Source organism: Ornithorhynchus anatinus, chromosome 8 (assembly GCF_004115215.2).
Source record: "Ornithorhynchus anatinus isolate Pmale09 chromosome 8, mOrnAna1.pri.v4, whole genome shotgun sequence".
In the NCBI taxonomy this organism is placed as follows: Eukaryota; Metazoa; Chordata; class Mammalia; order Monotremata; family Ornithorhynchidae; genus Ornithorhynchus; species Ornithorhynchus anatinus.
The window spans coordinates 28,894,237-28,915,449 of record NC_041735.1 but is presented as its reverse complement, the minus strand read 5'-3'; the positions used below and the strand labels follow the sequence as shown (position 1 = coordinate 28,915,449).

Below are 21,213 nucleotides of genomic sequence, written 5' to 3'. Positions count from 1 at the left end.
TGGCTCAATGGAAGGAGCCCAGGCTTGGGAGTCAGAGGTCATGGGTTCGAATCCCCGCTCTGCCACTTGGCAGCTGTGTGACTTTGGGCAAGTCACTTGGCTTCTCCGTGCCTCAGTTACCTCATCTGGAAAATGGGGATGAAGACTGTGAGCCTCATGTGGGACAACCTGATTACCCTGTATCTACCCCAGTGCTTAGAACAGTGCTCTGCACATAGTAAGCACTTAACAAACACCAACATTATTATTACTATTATTATTATTATTACCTCAGCCTACAACCCTGGATGGCCTCCACAGTCTCCTTCCTTCTCTCCTTTGCACAAAGCTTTAGAGGGCTGCTGGTGGAAGTCCAGAGATCGGGCTGATCTTGTCCATCATAGTGGATAGAGCATGGGCCTGGGAGTCAGGAGGACCTGGGGTCAAGTCCCACCCCCACCACTTGTCCCCTGTGACCTTGGCCAAGTCACCTAACGTCTCTGTGCCTCAGTTACCTCATCTGTAATATGAGGATTAAGACTGTGAGCCCCATGTGGGACATGGACTTCATCCAACCCGATTAGCTTATATGTGCCTGTCACATAGTAAGAGCTTAACAAATACCGTTAAAAAAAAAAAAAGGCTCAAAAATTAAGTGACTTGCCCGAGTTCCCACAGCAGATGTGTGAGAATTAGGACCAGGTCCTCTGACTGTCAGACCCGGGCTCTTTTCAGTAGGCCCCACTACTTCTCCACTGATATAAAGTGATGGGAATGCTGTTTCGCTGTCCTCGCTATCTTGAGCCGACACTTCTACAAAGTGACATTTCTCTTTGGCTCCTCCTGGCCTTGCACTGAAGGGCGATTTTAAAACTCAGATCAGGAGCTGGATTCAGACTATTTTTTGGTCTCTGGTACAAGATTTCTGGTTATAGATACTGGGGAATTTGGAAATCCTCAGTCTGTGAATATTGGCCACCAGCCTTCTCAAAGCGATTTTGAAAAAGGAGTCTGAGTTTTAACTTAGTGCACCACGAGTTATTTTTTTATCCTGAATAATTAGCACCAACTACCTTTTTGTGTTACATAGTTTTGTGGATGGAACTGTTATATAAAATGGCCTGGGAGTTTGACTCACAGGATAATTAGGATAAGTTTGGGATAATCGTTAACCACCCAGATCTAGTCCGTTGTCAAGCCTAATTTCACACATCTCGGAGGAGGATTTGAATGCACCGAGTACTAAGTTAAGTTAAAATTTAAGTTGTTAGGTTGAGTTCACTTAAGATTTAAGTTTACCTAGAGTAATGTATTCTAGGTCTCTGCCACTTGATGTAGAAATAGCTTTACTTTGGAACTCTTATAGTGCTCTGCACATAGAAAGCGCTCAATCTGATTTATTGATTGACCTACAGAGTGAAAGCATCATCTGGCTTCCCCAGATGTAAAAAAATATAGAGACTTGTGGGATCTAAGATCTGAACCACAACTGTTTTTTTCCTTTTAGTGCCCCTGGAAAGGTCAGGAAGGTGAGCTAGCCCTTGAGGACATTCCGGGAGTCACTCAAGGACACTTCCCCAAGCCCTGAGGAGATTTCTACCTTCAGGGACCCTGAGGCTCCCGGCAACTCAATACTGATGCAGCAGTTGGCCGATGTTTAATGCACTCTTCCTACTTTCGGGATCTGCATACACTATGGTGGGAGGTCTCCTGAGGTCAGCAGCACCTGGAACCACCTGGACTTTCCCCAAGACGGACGGACCACAAACGACCCCAACCTCTCTGCACAAGAGGAGTTGGATTAAATTTATACAAACAGCCAGAATTTAAACAATCAGCCGGAATTCTTGGCTGCCCAATCGGACATTAGTCCGGGACGGTCCCAATTCTGCATTGTATCAGAGCTGGGGGAAAAGCCTCACGTAGTTCCTTCGCGCTTAACTCAGTTTTCTGGGGCAAAAGGGCAAGTCGCTGCAGGAGCCTCTTAACTGGTCTCAGCTCTTTGGCCCCTCTGGAAATTATCATGAACTCCTTGACTCTTGGTAGGAGTCTGGTTTAGCGCTTTGGAGTATTTGCAGTCGGCAGGCAGGTGCTCCCTGGTTGATGGGAGTGTTTTTGCTTCCCAGGTTTGATATTGACAGGTTTTCACTAGGCCCATCAGCTTCAGTTTTCCAGTGATTGGTGTGATAAGCTGGTTTAACAATATGCACGAACCACATTCTTCCTTTTTTTTAAATGGTGCTTGTGAAGGACTTAAACACCATGTCTAAGTGCTTCTTTAGCCGTGGGAGTGGATTCATCCAGGAGGTGGTGGAACGAGCTGTGCGAAATAAAAATACAACTCACACATTAAAAAAAAATTTGTATAATCTCAATATTATGTTGGGGGGTAATCAACCTCGAAATTTGGCCAAACAGGTGAGGTTAGTAACGCAGTACAATAAAATGCCATTGAAATAGCAAAAGAGAAGCTCCGTGGCGTAGCGGGAAAGAGCACGGGCATGGGAGTCAGGAGCCCTGAGTTCTAATCCTGGCTCCACCAACTCTGCTGCATGACCTTCGCAGGTCGTTCAACTTCTCTGTGCCTCTTACCTCATATGTAGAATAAAGATTATGACTGTGATGTGGGACACGGACTGTGTCCAGTCGGATTAGCCTGTGTCTATCCAAGTGCTCAGTATGGCGCCTGGAACGTGGAAAGCACTTGAGGAGTACCATTTTAAAAAAAAACCCGACCGTATCTTCAAGTTTAATATCTGCAGGCTGAAAATGAAACAGCTGTGGCCGTGGGAGGAAAGATGGGTAAAGATAAATATAGTCTTTTCAAGATAGAAGAGGCCCATGGAATGAGAGGAAGTTACATCAACAAAAGGTTTTATATCCCTCTCCCATCAGAGATTTCCACCAGAAAATTAAAAAAGCATCTCAGGACTTGCTTTTCTAATAGCCGTGATTTCACCAAGGGTGACTTCACTCTCACCAACCTCCATAGCCTTTCTGAATATATCGACCTTGTAGCTTACAGACAGGCTCCGAGGCTTGAAGTTCTGACTTTTCGTAAGCCGTGGCGTCTCAGTCTCTAGGCCGTTCAGATTCTGGAATCTTTATGCCCAGAGCTTTGTTGAATGGCATTCCGCCTCAGCAACTTGAAGCTGTCACGGGGATGGCCTCCAAGATCACGGAAGATGTTGTGAATAGAGTTTAATTTTAAACCTTCCCATTTCTCAGTTCCTAATGTGAAAAAAAAACCTTTAATTTGGTGGAGATTAAAAACAGATGGTGTGCAGTTGGAATAGCGAACTGTGTTATTGAAAATAAACATTTGCTGAGGCTGGGGAAGCAACAACTTTTTCCTATTTACATTATCAGGTCAGGTTTCACTAATGTGACTTTTAGTTTACCTTCGAATTATCAACAGGGTCTCTTCCTTGACAGTCAAATCATAGCTTCTGCTTTTGAATCTTCCAATCCAATAGCTTTGAAGTGGATGCAGACGGGGCACTGGGTCTCTTCCACCCATTACGGCAGATGTGACTTCTAGATCGCTTCTGATAACTGTCTCCTGTGTTTTTGTCTGAAGACAGGAACTTCACCCTGACAGTATGGCCCATTGCCAAATGTTTTTTTTCTTTCTAATAAAGATATGTATTTTAATCTGAAATTTAGGTGGCTGTTGCTCAGTCCCGTTACTCCTGGTAGTTGCCTTGTAAGCGAAGTCACAGTTTAGAAAGAGCTTAGAATTTTCATTAATTGTCTTTCCAAATTCCCAGTCCAACGTGAGGTAGCCGAGTAAATAAAAAATGGCCACGGAAATGCTATCTCAAGGAAGGGGATGGAAAATAAAATATAAAACCATTACGTGGTTGTACCTAGAATATTGCAATCAGTTCTGGCTTTGACATTTGAAAGAAAAGAAATTAACAATTAACAAACACCGAGGACTCGATTGAGAACTACAGAATCGTGACCGTGATCATGAATGCGAATGGGACGAACGTGGAATTGCCCGTCGAATCAAAGAACCGGAACAAAGGGCGCCCGTCAATTTGAAAGTGGCAGATTCAGAATAAACGAGGAACCGCACAGGACAGACGATAAACTCGTGGAATCTGATCACCAGAAAGTTTTAAAGTAGTCGTAATGATATTTGTTAAATACCTCGTGAGGCCAAAGCACTGTATTAAAGGGTAGGGAAAAAAATGTTTTAGGATTACAGTTCCTAACCCCCAAGGGGCGTACAATTGAAGTATAAAGTGGGAAGGGGTGGGTTTCAACAGACAGGGAAACACGGGAAAAATAAAAGAATCAGTCAGTGGTATTAAGCGCTCGGGAGAATACCATACAATAAAGTTGATAGACCCACTCCCTGCCCAAAGATATACGGACTACGGGATGAGGCAGAAATTAAAATATTTTCACTACCCATAATTTATTTTATGAAAAGTGATAGTAAAAATAAATTTAAGGATATGTATACAGGTGTATGGGGCTGGGATGAGTATCAGAGTGCCTTTCGAAAGGATATATAGCCAGGTACCCAGGCGATAAAGAGATGAGGGCTGATAGGGGAAATGAGGGGTTAGAGAAGACCTCTCAGAGAACATTTTGCTCTTTTAATGGCCAGCCTATTCACCGTACCCCAATCTCGCTTGTCTCATCACCGACCCGTTGACCATATCTTCTGTCTGGCCCGGAACTTCCTCCCCGTCCTATCGGCAGCCCACCTCTCTCCTAAAATCACACTTCCTCAAAAGGCCACATCTCCCTTATTTGCCCTTTTCCACATCACTTAGGCACTCTGTCCTGTTCCCTTTAAGTACCTGATACTCACCTCCCCTCCAGCCCCACCATGCTCGTCCACAAATGCAATTCCCCTATTTAACTGAATTTGAAAGTCGGTCTCCCCGTCTCTCCTGTGAGCTCCTAGTGGGCAGGAATCATTTCTACCAATTCGGCTCTCCCAAGCATCTTGTACAGTGCCCGGCAGACAGTGAGCGCTCAAGTGCAGTGCTCTGCGCACAGTCAACGCCCAGTAAGTACGACTGACTGAAATACCGTCGAGAGACTCTAGAGAGTCAGGATTCCCGGCCCCTCACGGCTTCAGAGTTAAGCAGCAGGAGTCGTGGCCTTCCTGATAATCTTAAAGTGGAGAAGGCAGGGGCCGCTGTGGTTTTTTTCCGTTGTCTCCGGCCTGGAGTAGGTTGCGACTGGATCCCGATGTGGGTGAGGACTGGGTGATTTGTCTCCTGGGCCATAGCTTCAGTTGGGTGGTAAGGGAGCCGGGGAGGCCTCACTGGACAATGAAGAAACATTTGGATAAGTGTGTGGATGAGAGGACTCTAAGGAGGAACAGCGTGGCCCAATGGCAAGAGCCTGGGCTTGGGAGGGTCTGGGTTCCATTCGCGGTTCCGCCACTTGGTCTCCTGTGTGACCTTGGACAAGTCGTTTAACTTCTCGGGACCTCGGTTCCCTCATCCGGAAAATGGGGATTGAGACCGTGAGCCCCACGTGGGACAACCTGATCACCTCGTATTTACCCCAGCGCTTAGAACGGTGCTCGGCACATAGGAAGTTCTTAACAAATGCTATAATTATTATTAGTCTTCTAGCGAGAGTTTGGGATGTAGAGAATTATAAATAGGGTTGATAGTTCATCCCTAACCGTGATTTTGGATGCCATTGGAGAACTGCCCACTTTGTTCTCCCAACCTTCTGATGCTGCTTTTCTGCAAATAGTCATTTATTATCAAGTGTTTACTGCATGCAGAGCACTGTACTGAACGCTTGGGAAAGTACAGTACAACAGTGAACAGTGACAATCCCCGTCCACGAGTTCGCCGTCTAGAGGGAAGGAGACAGACATAAATGTAGATAAAATTACAGATATACCTAAGTGCTGTGGGGCTGGGATTTGGGTTGAATCCCACATCCCAAACTCAGAAGCAGCATGGTCTAGTGGAAAGAACATGGGTTCTAATCCCAGCTCTGCCACTGGGTTGTGTGACCTTGGATGGGTCACTTCACTTCCGTGCTTCAGTTGCTGCATCTCTAAAATGGGGATTGAGGCTGTGAGCTCGACGTGGGACATGGACAGCGTCCAAGCTGATTAGCCTGTGTCTACCTTAGACCTTAGAACAGTGCCTGGAATGTAGTAAATGCTTAATAAATGTCATTTTTTTTAAATGTGCCCTATAGATAGTCCTTCTTTTAATTTTTGATTTAGAGAAGCAGAGTGACTTAGTGGAAAGAGCCCGCGCTTAGGAGTCAGAGGTCGTGGATTCTAATCCCGGCTCTGCCAATTGTCTGCTGTGTGACCTTGGGCAAGTCACTTCTCTGTGCCTCAGTTACCTCATCTGTTAAAATGGGGATTAAAAAATGTGAGCCCCACGGGGGACAATCTGATTACCCTGTATCTACCCCAGTGCTTAGAACAGTGCTCAGCACATAGTAAGCGCTTAACAAATACAATTATAATAATAATTATTATTATTATTTTCTTTGGTCTTTTTGGCTCCCCACCCCCCACCAACAGAACTATTGAACACTTGAATTCTACACATGCTGAAATTGAACCGAAGTTCCGTGGGTAAAGTGAACTTTTTGAAAGCGCTGAGGTAACTGTCTTGGTCTCACTGTCGTAATTCTAACTACCGGTAAGCAACCTCAGCCCGAACATTAAATTAGTCCATCAACGAGCTTATACCAGCTTATACCAGGCAGCTTCCAACACCATGTAGCACTGTGCTCAAACAGATTCATATTATTGGAAATAATCTTCCTTAATTCTCTAACGCCCCTCTCTCCAAAACATTTAAAGTATGTACATTCGTGTTGCTGGCGGGAGTTCAGTTCTTCCGCCACTTCGCTTAGAAGTTAGGTTTTTCAGGACTCCGCAACCTACGGGTGGCTCGCAGAGGTCCCATTTTTCCAACAGTAAAGGCAACAGGGAAGAAGTTAGTCTCGAGGATGAACTGAATAGACATACAAATACATGCCTACGTATCCGTCTATTTGACAGCGTATATATGTGTCTACGTTGGCGTATCTGCAAGCGTTTTTAGGCATTTTCTCCTTATAGGTGAGAGTTAAAAATAAAAATGCCCTAAAGCCCTTGGAGAAAACCATACCAACAACTCACAGTCATGGTATTTTTGCTGGTGATCTATCATGGCAGCTAAGAATCCAGATTAGTAATATTCTGCATCATCTACCGTGACAAGTTCTGTATCGGTGGAACGATGAAAAGGGGAGCGCAAAAAGAAAGCTCTGGATGCCGTCTCCTTTCATCTCGAGCTCTGTGCCTTTTGTCGACTTAGTGGAATCTCCTTCCAGCTGCCGTCCTCACCCCCCAAGGCAGATGTCCGTGTGCTTTTCTTATCAAGGGACCTTCTTCTTAATTTGGCAGCTCCAATCTTACTACAGCGGCATCCATTTTACAGCTGTTTTGCATCCGCAGTTATTTTACCCTCCGTTTATGTCCGTGTGTTCCTCCTACTTACCGGGGGAGCCCCTTTTCGTCCGGCAGCTGCGACCCACCTCCAGGTGCAGTCCTTTTCATCTTAGGAGTCGGTACGTTGTGTTGATGCTTGTGCGGAAAATTCCAGACGTGCCTCGTGAGTAGAGGTTGTGCAGTGTGTCGAAATTTAAGGGTCAGCGAAGGAATCCTCCTCCATTCGGTGGTTAGCCCAGCAGGTAGGCCGTGGTCCTGAACCGCGTCGCTGAGTCTTTTCCAGGCTCCGAATTCGCCCGGAGACGAGTTTTCTGGTGCCGGCGTCACGTCCGGTTGATGAGGGACCTGAACTTGTGGCCTTTTTTTAATGGCATTTGTTAAGCACTTACTGTGTGCCAGACACTGTACTAGGTGCTGCGATAGATAGAAGCTAATCGGGTCGGACACAGTCCGTGTCCCACACGAGGCTCACCGTATTAGCCCCATTTTGCAGATGAGCTAACTGAGGCCTAGAGAAGTGACTTGCCCAAAGTCACCCCGCAGACAAATGGTAGAGCTGCGATTAGAACCCAGATCCCTTCTGACTCCCGGGCCCGTGCTCCATCCTCTGAGCCACACTGCTTCTCAGGCAGGGAGCGTGTCCACCAATTCCATTATGTTGAATTTTCCCAAGGGCTTAATACAGTGCCCTGTGTAAAGTGAGCGCCCAAATACGATTCAGTTCTCGGATGGAGAAAAGTCTCTAAAACACCACCGAACAGCCTTCCCCGCCCGCAACGAGAAGGGCCACTAAGCTTCAGCCCAAACCCCAGCCCTTGCGCGTGTTCGGAGGCAGCTGTAGAAATCAGTTATTTTGCTGTGGCTTCCTTCCTGTCTTCTTCTGTTCGGGGCCCAGCCTGTTTCGGCACAATCCAAGACTCAGACCCAACAGCCTCGCACGGACTACTGTGTTTGGCTTTTTTGGTGGTCCATCGACCATCAGGGTCGGATCCTCTTCGGCCCGTACTTGTGTTCTCTTTTTCCCTTCCTGACGTGGAGCGGGGTGCAGCACGGGAGAATTAGCACGAGCTCTGGGGGTCTTTCGGTCGCCCTTCCCCATCGCGATGTAACCGGCCGAGCTCCACCGCTGCACTAAACCTGTGTCTAATTACCACCCGGATACTCTTTCCCAGAGTTTAATATAGAGCTCGTCATCCAGGAAGTGCCTAACGACGACTGTTTTTACCACTGTGCATGGTACGCTCTGTCCATTTCTGCTCTGGGAAGGTGGGGGAGGGTAATCTCCTTAAATCTTGCCCAAGGCCGGCCTCCCTTCCAAGCAGCTCTGGATTTGGGGTGGTGGCGAGCAGGAGGAGGGACGCGAAGAGACGCGGGGCTGCTTGGAGAACTGCTTTTGACCCAGAACAATCCAGATATTTGCTATAATGAGCCCCCGTATCGTGTTCATGATGCAAAGCGAAAATTATAAGAAGGGTTCTGTGTATCCTATAAATTCTCACCCCGGATATACGTGTTTCTTTCCGGTGATCTTTGTGGTTATTTGGAATCTCAGCGTCCGTGGGGGAAAAAAGGGTTTTCGGTGGGAATAAGTGAATCTCTTTTCAGGGTTAGCTGCAGAACGTTTTCCGATTGAGATGTGTGATCTCTTCATCTCTCTCGATTTTACTGTCGGGCAACGGTAACTCTACTGCTATTTAAATGGTCAACATTTGTTGTGTCTGGGTGCGAAGTTAGCACATCGTCATAAAATTTTGATGTTTGGCAGCTTGATGACAGAGCTGTGCGGCGTAAACAAGTTTAAACATGCCGTACACGTAGTGCTTGGGAACACAAGAATCGTAAATGTTTACTCTCAAATATTTTCCATCGGCACCATTGTGGCGGCCAACATCACTGGAGACGACATTCCCGTTCCCAAATGCAACGGCAGTTTTGATAGGTTGGTGATGGATCGCAAGTTAGGAGGGAATTTGCAGAGAGCGCGGGATGTCAGAGTCTTGGGGAATCACGGATTTGGATCCCCAGTTGAGAAAATGCTTCTAGGCCAACAGAGATGCCAAGCCTTGGGAGCCACCGCTTGCCTTGAAGCGAAGGAGTGGAAGATGAATTCAGCCCGAGAAGGGTTTTTGCCAGGGAAAGCATTTGAGTTTTTCGGGACTGTTGTGAAACTTCCAGCAGATTCTAAGGGCCTCCGTCTGACGCGCAGCCAGTTGGATCAGTGGACTCGGAGAAGTCAGCAAGTTCTCCTCTCCACCGTCAGGGCGGACTGCCTAAATGAACCTCCGGCGACGTTTCTCTGTGGCCTTGGCTTCCCGAGAAGGACTTTAGGCAAGTGACCACGTTTCTCTGTGCCTCGTCGGTAAATCGGGGATTAAAGACGTGGGACGTGGACTGCTGTCAATCTGACTGTCTCCTATCTACCCCGGCTTAGTGCAGTGCCTGGCACATCTTAAATGCTTAATAAATGGTGAAAAAAATGCACAGCCACCGAGTAGGATGATAATGATGGTATTTGTTAAGCGCTTACTATGTGCTGAGCACTGGGGTAGATACGAGATTATCAGGTTGTCCCACGTGGGGCTCACACTTTTAATCCCCGTTTTACGGATGGGGTAATGGAGACACAGAGAAGTTAAGTGAGTTGCCCAAGGTCACAGAGCGGACAAGTCTCCCCCCTTGGAGACCGTGAGCCCGTCTCTATCTGTCGATGAATTGTGCTCTCCAAGCTCTGCACACAGTAAGCTCTCGATAAGTATTCATTCATTCAATAGTATTTATTGAGCGCTTACTATGTGCAGAGCACTGTACTAAGCGCTTGGGATGAACAAGTCGGCAACAGATAGAGACGGTCCCTGCCGTTTGACGGGCTTACAGTCTAATCGGGGGAGACGGACAGACGAGAACGATGGCACTAAACAGCGTCAAGGGGAAGAACATCTCGTAAAAACCGATGGCAACTAAATAGAATCGAGGCGATGTACAATTCATTAACAAAATAAATAGGGTAACGAAAATATATACAGTTGAGCGGACGAGTACAGTGCTGTGGGGATGGGAAGGGAGAGGTGGAGGAGCAGAGGGAAAAGGGGAAAATGAGGCTTTAGCTGCGGAGAGGTAAAGGGGGGATGGCAGAGGGAGTAGAGGGGGAAGAGGAGCTCAGTCTGGGAAGGCCTCTTGGAGGAGGTGATTTTTAAGTAAGGTTTTGAAGAGGGAAAGAGAATCAGTTTGGCGGAGGTGAGGAGGGAGGGCGTTCCGGGACCGCGGGAGGACGTGACCCGGGGGTCGACGGCGGGATAGGCGAGACCGAGGGACGGCGAGGAGGTGGGCGGCGGAGGAGCGGAGCGTGCGGGGTGGGCGGTAGAAAGAGAGAAGGGAGGAGAGGTAGGAAGGGGCGAGGTGATGGAGAGCCTTGAAGCCTAGAGTGAGGAGTTTTTGTTTGGAGCGGAGGTCGACAGGCAACCACTGGAGTTGTTTAAGAAGGGGAGTGACACGCCCAGATCGTTTCTGCAGGAAGATGAGCCGGGCAGCGGAGTGAAGAATAGACCGGAGCGGGGCGAGAGAGGAGGAAGGGAGGTCAGAGAGAAGGCTGACACAGTAGTCTAGCCGGGATATAACGAGATATAACGGGATATAAGTACGACTGAATGAATGAATGAACAAGCGGAGAAGCCGGGATTAGAACCCACGTCCTCTGACTCCCAAGCCCGTGCTCTTTCCACTAAGCCACGCTGTATGATCTGCCCGGACATGGACCGTTAGTTTTATCGTCGTCATTAATGGCACTTGAGTGCCTAGTATGTGCCCAGCACTTACTGGGCGCTTGGGAGAGTGGAGTACATAATGATGGCATTTGTTAAGCGCTTACTATGTGCCAAGCACTGTTCTAAGCGTTGGGGGGATGCAGGGTAATCAGGATGTCCCACATGGGGCTCACAGTCTTCATCCCCATTTTCCAGATGAGGTAACTGAGGCCCAGAGAAGTGAAGTGACTTGCCCAAAGTCACACAGCTGACAAGGGGCGGAGCCGGGATCAGAACCCATGGCCTCTTACTCCCAAGCCCGGGCTCTTTCCGCCGAGCCACGCTGCTTCTCTGTACGTGAGAGTACACGAGAGTCGGTAGACGTGTTCCCTGCCCGTAGCGAGCATACGGTCTTGAGGGGGAGACGGATATTAATATAAATAGTTTATTAAGCAGTTACTCTCTGCGGAGCTCTGTTTTTGTGGGAAATAGGATCCCTGGGCCCGGGGGAGCTCACAATTTAATGGCGAAATGGGGAATGGTGACAGGGAAGGAGAGATGAAACAGAAACACTGAGGCAGACACGAAGGTCGGTAGGCTGTTGCAGCTGGAGGAGGGGAATTTCAGGCTCCTCTCAGCTCAAGAATCCAGTCGCAGCCACAGCCATGATGGCGGTGCCGTTCCGCTCCCGCTTCCCTCCGTCCCCGGGGATCCGGGGGAGATGGATGCGGGATCCCGGAAAGGCCGTACGGTGGTCGGCTGAAGGAGGAAGCCCGGGGGGCCCCGGGAACCGCGGCGGGGGCGACGGAGGAGTGACGTGGGCTCTGATCCCGGCTCCGCCACTTGTCTGCCGGGTGGCCTTGGGCGAAGCACTTAACTTCTCTGGGCCTCAACTGTAAGGGACTGTGGGGCAACCTGATTACCTTGTATCTACCCCAGCGCTTAGAACGGTGCTTGGCACATAGCAAGCGCTTAACAGATGCCATTATGATGATGATTATCATCTGGTGGAGACAGATAAGCAGCGGCACGAGCCCGCGCGGCTGGTAACGTACAGGCATGCGGGGAGCAGGGGACCGGTGGAGAGAGATGCCCGGCAGCGGCTTCAGTCCACGTGACAGGCGGTGCAGGGGGCACGCTGGGAATGGGGACCCGCGACTGGGAGACAGCGGGCACCGGAAGGAGTCGCCCGGTGGTCCGGTGGAGAGAGACGTGCAGCCCAGACCTATTTGGGGGGTCTCCGCAACGGTTTCTGAGGTGTCACGCCGAGGAGCGGTCACGGACAGGAGAAGTAGCGTGGCCTAGTGGGAGGAGCGTGGGTTTGGGAATCAGGGGACTTGGGTGCTAATCCCGGCGCTGCTTGCTGTGTGTCCTCGGGGAAGTCACTTAACATCTCTGTGCCTCGGTGGTCCCTCCTGCTGTGAGTCCCGTTCGAGGCAGGGACAGTGCCCGACCAGATTAACCCCAGGATTTTGCACTGTGGTGGGCAGGGAATGTGCTTACCGCCTCTGTATTTTACTCTCCCGAGTGCTTGCGGTGTTCTGCCCCAGAAAGTGGTTGGTAAATGCTGTTGACTGGAGAGTTTTAAGACCTCATTGAAAAACCGGGAACAGGAAGACCTCCGAGAAGGGAATAGGTTTAGTTCCCTGCTTGTTCCTCCCCTCAGTTCATTCTTCCGTTTCAGAGTGTGTTGACTCGGAGGCATCGTGCAGATGCTTGACCGGAATGACAGCTGTAATAATCATAATTATGGTATTTAAGCGCTTCCTAAGTGCCAGGCACCGTACTAACCCCTGGGGTGGATACAAGCAGGTCGAGTTGAATACAGTCCCTGTGCCACGTGGGGCTCACGGTATCGATTCCCATTTTCCAGATGAGGTAACTGAGGCCCAGAGAAGTGAAGTGACTTGCCCAGGGTCATACAGCAGACAAGTGGCGGAATTGGAACCCATAACCTTCTGAGTCCCAGGCCCGGGCTCTAGCTACTCCACCGTGCTGCTTCTCCTCTGTACTATACATCATTATTATAATCGTTCTCACTTGGGTAGATACCCTTAAAATTTCTTTTGATTTCTCATGAAGTCCTTATATTTTTTTTCTCCTCATGTCTCTTTTTGTCTCGGTAGGGGATGTTTCATCTTGGCGGGCTGTATCCGCTATTTGTAAATATTTTCGATAATCTATGACTTTCAGAGCAAGGGGAGTAATTATCTGTGTAACATTATTAATACATTTTCTTATTCTCTAATTCTCATACTGGGCCCACCCTTCCCAGTTGTATTCCGAGTTTACTGTTTTAATAATAATAATAATGTTGGCGTTTGTTAAGCGCTTACTACGTGGCAAGCACTGGTCTAAGCGCCGGGGTAGATACAAGGTAATCGGGTTGCCCCCCGTGGTGCCTACAGTCTTCATCCCCATTTTCCAGATGAGGGAACTGCGGCCCAGAGAAGTGAAGCGATTGCCCAAAGTCACACAGCTGCCAGGCGGCAGAGCCGGGATCCGAACCCGTGAGCTCTGACTCCCGAGCCCGGGCTCTCGCCACTAAGCCACGCCGCTTCTCTTCCCGTTTGGTTTGCAGGAGGGCCGGTGTTGGTAATTGCATTTTAAAATAGGCTCACATTTCACCCTTCTTTCATTTATCGATAGTACAGTGGAAGCGTGTTCAGAGCTATCGATTTTCTCGCTGTAACCGCTGGGCGGTTAATGCTGTTGTAATGTAAATATTCCCCGCATGGCGATTCCTTAGTTATCCAGGCAGTTGGTCCTTGAGCTGCAAGAATATATTTTGGTGTTCTTATGTGGCCTCACTGGGTCCTAGTTTCCATCTCCCGTCTCTCCTTCTCCAGCCCAGCCCGCACACTCTGCGCTCCTCTGCCGCTAACCTCCTCACCGTCCCCCGTTCGCGCCTGTCCCGCCGTCGACCCCTGGCCCACGTCCTACCTCTGACCTGGAATGCCCTCCCTCTTCATCTCCGCCAAACTAGCTCTCTTCCCCCCTTCGAAGCCCTCCTGAGAGCTCACCTCCTCCAGGAGGCCTTCCCAGACTGAGCCCCCCCCCTTCCTCTGCTCCTCCTCCCCTTCCCATCGCCCTGACTCCCTCCCTCTGCTCTACCCCCCTTCCCACCCCAAAGCATTTGTGTATCTATGCACATATTTATTTTATTGATGTGTATATATCTCTAATTGTCTTTATATTGATGCTATTGATGCCTGTTTGCTTGTTTTGTTGTCTGTCTCCTCCCTTTCTAGACTGTGAGCCCCTTGTCGGGCAGGGATTGTCTCTATCTGTTGCCGAATTGTACTTTCCAAGCGCTTAGTACAGAGCTCTGCACACAGTAAGCGCTCAATAAATACGATCGAATGAATGCGTGAAAAGCAGTTGGAGCGGCATTAAAGTACCTACCTGACCCAACTGGTGAGCCTCATGAATTTCATTCCCCTTTATTGCCAATTGTCCCTCCGTTTTACTGTCTAAATCGCTTAGGTTCCCACATCGTCTTCTGTTCATCATCATCCGGGGCGTCTTCATCTGCTTTTCTTTGGATTCTTAATTGTTCTGAGACCCAGTGCCTGGTGGCATTAATTTCAGTTGTAATAACCAGATATCTTGTAAAAAGGCTTGCCTCTGATCTGTCGCCTGCAGTTAGCTCCACTGCTTTCTCTCTAACAAACCGTCCGGGCCGTCCTCGCATCTGAGGTCGCCTGACTCCACCTGGAGCGTTGACGGATTTTTGGTCTCGGGTGCTGGGCCGCTCTCTCTTCCGGATCCAGATTACTGGGGAATGGGAATTCTTGCTCCACTTTCTACCACGTGGGTCTCGTCCACGGGTGAAAGCAGTGTCAGACTCCACCTCTGATCCTCCTTGTCTTTGAAGAAGCAGTTTCAAACCTCATGATAGTAATAATGCTAATGTTGGTATTTGTTAAGCGCTTACTATGTGCAGAGCACTGTTTTAAGCGCTGGGGTAGATACAGAGTAATTAGGTTGTCTCACGTGAGGCTCCCGGTCTGAATCCCCATTTTACAGATGAGGGAACTGAGGCACAGAGAAGTTAAGTGACTTGCCCACAGTCACACAATCGTGATGTGATGCCGACACATTCCTGGTTTAACCACTCTTGTTCACTGATTATCCCTTCTGCCTCCCACATCTTAAAGACCAAGCTCTGCCTACATTAAAGCTGGATTTCTATTATGCCAGAGCAGTCGGCGTCACTCAGCCCAGCTCCCCCACTCCCGAATAGGAAGTGAGACCCTCCTAGAAGGATCAGCAATTCATTCAGAGCACAAGGGTGCCCACTTAATGTTTTGCTGCAGTGACTGCAAGTATATGCAGCAAGACTCAGTGGTATTTACTGAGCACTCACGGTGTGCGGGGCCCGGTACTAAACACTTGGGAGAATACAAGCGACAACACTAACAGACGCACTCCCTACCCCCAGTGAGCTTATTAATGTTCTTCCTAAAAAGACCTGCCTTGCTATCAGAGAGTGAATTTAGGCACAGGGAAAAGTAAGGTCTTTATTCTCTGCACACGTACAGCTCAAGTGCCATCTGAGCATCTTGCCAACTCCGTGGCTTTGGATATTTGCCGTCGATCGTCGTCTCTTCTGGCAGTATTTAAAGGCTCGCCTGTGTTGTTAAAATAACTTGCTCGTTGGGGCTTCTCCCCCAGGGTCGTATTATTTGGAGAGGGAAAAGAGTGGGGTCATTATTTTCTAATTTGAGTTAATGGGTAATTTTGCTGAGAGATTTCCACCCTGTAAGCTTCCAACTCTGGCATCCATCTGAAATGTGATTTTTGCTGTTTTATTGTGCTGTCGCAAGTATTCAGAGCCAAAGCGACCAGTGATTCTCCAGACTTGGCACTTAATATGTCTCTCATAGTTACTGGTCACCAGGACATGGTTTGAAAATCAGAGCTAAAAGGGATCTTGAACATCTGGTCCAGCTCCTGCTTCTATTTTTCTTTTACAGATCTCCAGGCGTGGACACCGTAGGCTCTTCATGGTAAAATATTGTCTTGGACGCTACTGTCGTTTGTCGGCGAAGTATCTGATTCTTCAGAGCCAGTATTTGTGGAAATTAGTATGCAGTATTGCCCCTGGAGTAATATATGCTCCATTCCCGGAGGCTTATAGTGGAGTTCTCTTATAATAATAACAAGGCATTCTAGCCCGCTCTCAAACAGTGCCCGATTTCCACTCCCTCGCCTGCCGGGGATCAGCTCCACAGCATTCACATTGCCCTATCTCAAATTGATAAGATTTTTCTGCCCTAGGAATGGATAAATCCTTGGTAATCTTATTAGTTCCTTTCAGGCCTCTTCCTCAGGGACCTCCTCTCGCAGCCTGTAAGTTTAAACTTCCTCCCAGATAAGTGTTTCTGATTCCCATCGCAGCCTCATTGTGGGGAGGGGAGCGGGGGAAAGGAGAGGGGAGTTGGGAAGGCAGGAATAAGAGAGTGGAAAAGGACCGCCTCTCCCTCCTTTCTTCCTTTTCTCCTTCCCTCTCTTGCTTCCTTTTCCATTAAGGTTATCCACAGCTAAGTAGCCATGTGTTTCTTGTATTGCCACTTAGTGATGCGGATTCCCCACGGTGGACTAAACTGCAGATCAAAAATAGGGTATAATTTCCAGATCAGACCCCCGAGAAGGAGGAGATGAGATGCCTTTATCTCACGGGCATCCTTCAAGTAAGCCAGTGTTTGCACAGGAAAGGACCCGAACTTTTCAGTCGGAGAGAAAGTAGGCATTTCAGACTTTAGTTTTTGGCCGGCTCGGAGAGCCCGATCCCGTCTCGTGCCGAACGTTGAAACACGTCAAACTGTTAAGCTCTCCCCAGGCCTTTGGCTCCCTCGTTGAAATGGCAGGTGGTCTGAAGAGAGGCTCCCTTTAGGTTCTTGCACACTGCACCCGACACATTAGTGTGAGACAACTGTGAGTTCCTTCCTTCCCCTCTCCCCCTTCCCCCCAAAAGCTGGGCCACAGATGGATGTGCTGGAAACTTGTCAACTCTTCAGAAGGGCATGGCTATAACCGTCACTGAGGAAAAGGCAAGCGCCACAGCTAATCATATAGGACAGTCATCAATTTCAGAAGAATCAAGTGCCCTGCGTGTAAGAGAGAGAGGGATGATTTGTTGAATATTGTCTCCGTTAGGTCGCGTTGCTCATTTTGGTTTTAAGCCCGCAGATGACGGCGCGTAACGGACATCGATTTCGTGATGAGGTGTCGCCACGTTGACTTAATCATTTATTCTGTATCTCTAAATATTTCGGAGAAATCAGCTAGGTCGAGTGTTTTCTCGTTAGAAGGTTCTAGGTCTGGCTGAGGAAAACAATTTTCTGAATTAGCGGTATCCAGCACCCCGCGAATACTTCGGCCTGAGAGGGGGATGCCTTTTGAAGGGAATCCAACTGCCCGTTATTTGTAACCTGAAATGATCTGTGATTGCACTGGACCGTCTTCTCCCACCTAGCCTCACGTCAGGCCAGCCCCAAGAATCCCGCTTTCGGCGTATTAGGCTGATGATGAGAGCTCGTTAACGGGCAGGGAATATGTCCGCCGGTTCTCTGTCGCACTCTCCCAAGCGTTTAGTACCACGCTCCGCCACAGAGTAGGCACTCAGTAAATACGACTGACTGATTGCCGAAACATTTCAGGCAGTTGGAGAAGCGCCGTGGCCTAGTGGAAAGAGCCATGGGTCTGGGAGTCTGAGGACCCGGGTTCTGATCCCGGCTCCGCCACTTTACAGCCGTGACTTCGGTCAAGTCACTTAACTTCTCTGTGCCTCAGTTACCTCCTCGGTAAAATGGGGCTTAAGATGTGAGCTTTATGTGGGGCAGGGAGTGTCGGACCTGATTGGCCTGTGTCTACCTCAGTGTTTAGTCCGGTGCCCCGGACCATAGTGAGTGCTTAATAGATGCCATTTTTAAAAAAAGCAAAATCACCGTCACCTTCTCCCCCTCACCCTGAAACTGTTCTCCTCAAATGCTTGTGTTGCCCAGAGTCCAGGTGGGGAAACACAAAGAACTGCCAGTACCCTTGACCAGCTGCATCCAGTCAGGCCAACTCCTGAACCTAAGCCCGTCATTGGGCAGGGATCATCTCTATCTGTTGCCGCATTGTCCATTCCAAGCGCTTAGTACAGTGCTCTGCACATAGGAAGCGCTCAATAAATACTATTGAATGAATGAATGAATGAACGAACCGGTCAGGATGGGCATATCAGGGGACACCCCACATCGAATCAGCCTGATTGGGGACTCCTAACCCGGTGCGGGTCGACACGGATAAGAACTCGAAGAAATATTCAGAGCAGAGCCCCTGGAAGTGATTTGGTTCTGATGGTGAGTTCTTTTCGGTAGGGGAGAGGTTTGCCCGGGGTAGACCTGTGCTTTAGGAGGGTAGACTTCCACACCAGTATAGTTCAGGGGAAGAGAATTTGTGGATCCTCTAGAGATTCATTCTGACCTCTCTGGGTTAAGTTTGTTCACCTCGGAGAGAAAGGATGGATGAATGAGTTAGCGAGAGTGGGCTTTCAGAGTACAGCGGCTGTTGAAGTTGATGGTGGTGGAATCATTCGTGTGGATTTTGCAGTGAGGAAAAATGAGGACTAGAAAGAGGCAAAGTTCTTCCAAAGACCTTTTCGGGGTTACAGGAAATGAAATGAGAAGCATTCATTCATTCATTCATTCAATAGTATTTATTGAGCGCTTACTATGTGCAGAGCACTGTACTAAGCGCTTGGGATGAACAAGTCGGCAACAGATAGAGACAGTCCCTGCCAGCGTGGCTTAGTGGAATGAGCCCGGGCTTGGGAGTCAGAGGTCGTGGGTTCTAATCCCGGCTCTGCCCCATGTCAGCTGGGTGACCGTGAGCAGGTCACTGAACTTCTGTGCTTGTCACCTCATCTGTAAAATTGGGATAAAGACTGTGAGCCCCACGTGGGACAACCTCATTACCTTGTATCTACACCAGTGCTTAGAACAGTGATTGTCACATAGTAAGCGCTTAACAAATACCAACATTATTGTTATTATTACGACTATTAAGTAAATGAAAGTTGTTCCAAGACGCTGTTTCGTTATCAGTTATCTAGTTAAACTGTCAGCAGGTGAAAGAAGAATACATTGTAAATGTCTTCTTAAGGTAAACGCGGTCTCAAGTACAGTGAACTGGAGAAAAAAAGAATTACTCATTAATTACTATTAATACTGTAATAGTGTCAATTCTCAACTAAATTCCAACTGCGATATTAAAACTTTCTGTAGACCGAGGGAGTAAAAACGTTATTTAGTTCACAGAATCATTTCAATTTAGAAAGCTGTTTAAAAAAACCTTATGATCATATTCAACTCTGAAGTTTTCCGGTGAAGTGAGAGTCAGACGTGGGATCGGGAATTCCCGGAGCCTGTTTCCTTCTGCTGCTTTCTGGTGGGCAGGTTGCTTCTCTCCTCTGGGCCCAGTTCCCCTCTGTAAAATGGCGGCGATTGCTTCCCCCCTGGTTATCTCATGGGGCTGTTGCTTGAAGCTGAATGACATCAGGTCATAAACTCCCCCTGGGTTTCCAGAGGGACAGATTCAAAATTCAGTAGTACTTCTCGTGGCACAGCATAAGGGATGCGGTATCTCAAATGCCTTATCTTGTCTTTGGGTACAAGCCACACGTCTTTTAACATTCAGACTTTCACATGCAAACGAATGTGTATCATTTCTTCTCAACAGTTGCTGGCGAGAAGAGGATCCCAGCGATGCCTGGATCCCCCGCGGAAGTGAAGATACAATCCAGATCTTCACCTCCAACCATGGCACCCCTGCCACCTGTCAACCCAGGTGGGCCCCGCCCAGTGTCATTCACTCCTACTGCATGTAAGTCGTGCGCGGACCGTGCCGGGACGTTAGAAGAGTGGGCATTTTTGGAAGCACGGTTCCTTACTTTTCCCGCTACAGAATATAGGCTCTTTCATACTGGGCAGGCAGTTTGTGAAGCGGCTATATATCCCAGCTTTTATTCATCGAACTATATCCCTGTGCTCAGAGATAACCCCTTTTCCATTCTCTGATGGATCCCCTAAATTTCTGTCTTCCTTATAGGTGGATTTAAATGGATTTTTTTTTCATTTTAAAATTTATTTTCCAAAAGCCCAGCATTTTCTTCCTAAGATTAAACAGCTGGGTGACTTTAAGACGACACATTGGCTACATTCGGAAAACTGGTTGTAGAATCAGAGCACATTGATACTTAACTGGCTTTCTCGGATACCTGATCTGTTCCATGCCAACCAACTGTAGTAAGACAAGGAGTAGAAAAGAAAAAAAAAAGGCAGGAGGGCTGGGGCGGGGTTTGATACCAGCATTTAACACAGGGCTTGAATTATCTTTGAAAAATTTTGAGAATGTGACTGGGTGTATATAAAATAGGACCATTGAAGAGGGGTGTCTTTTTAGATGAAGTATATGTGCTTAACTGGAATAATCCATTTACTCAAATTTCACGTCTTTATTCCGTAGTATAATACAGTGAAGCATTCCACATGGGTGCTCAGTAAATCCTACTCACACCGCCGCCGGAATCACTAATACTATGATCTATACTTCAGAAAGTGTGGATTGAAACGCTCAGTACTTTTCCACTTCTGTTTCCTACTTCCAGATTTTTTTCATTTAAGAAAACTTTGAATCTTTTAGTAGAGAGGAGGGTTAAGGTTTGTTAACAATGAAGATTTTTGCACTTCAAAAAGACGTCCTAGAGAAAACTGTTGTGGAAGAAACTTAGCTTTAGTGACCAGTGAGGGTTGACGTTGGGGTTGGGCTTCCATCTGTCAGTACTGAGAGTGGCTAAACCGGCCCTTTTAAAAGAAGTCTGAAGAGAAAGTTGGCTCTTAAATGCCAGCCTGGGCCTCGGCGAGTAAATTGGTGTCGTCTTGTCTTATCCCGTCGAGTCGTCCCCGACCCGTGGCGACACCACGGACACATCTCTCCCAGAACGCCCCCCCCCCCCCCCCCCCCCCCACCTGCCGTGGATCCAGTAGTGGATCC

The 21,213-nt window shown here is 48.2% G+C and overlaps 1 protein-coding gene across 7 annotated transcripts in view; it reads left to right on the top strand.

Annotated features, from left to right (window-relative positions):
• CBFA2T2 (CBFA2/RUNX1 partner transcriptional co-repressor 2) overlaps positions 1–21,213 on the top strand; it is a 125,058-nt gene that overhangs the window by 76,565 nt on the left and 27,280 nt on the right. For all 7 annotated transcript variants that reach the window (XM_029070514.1, XM_029070513.1, XM_039912971.1 and 4 more), the window contains one exon: positions 19,900–20,043. In XM_029070514.1, the coding sequence (XP_028926347.1) occupies positions 19,926–20,043 (118 nt within the window). In that variant the 5' untranslated portion in view covers positions 19,900–19,925. The remainder of the gene's footprint in view (positions 1–19,899; positions 20,044–21,213) is intronic.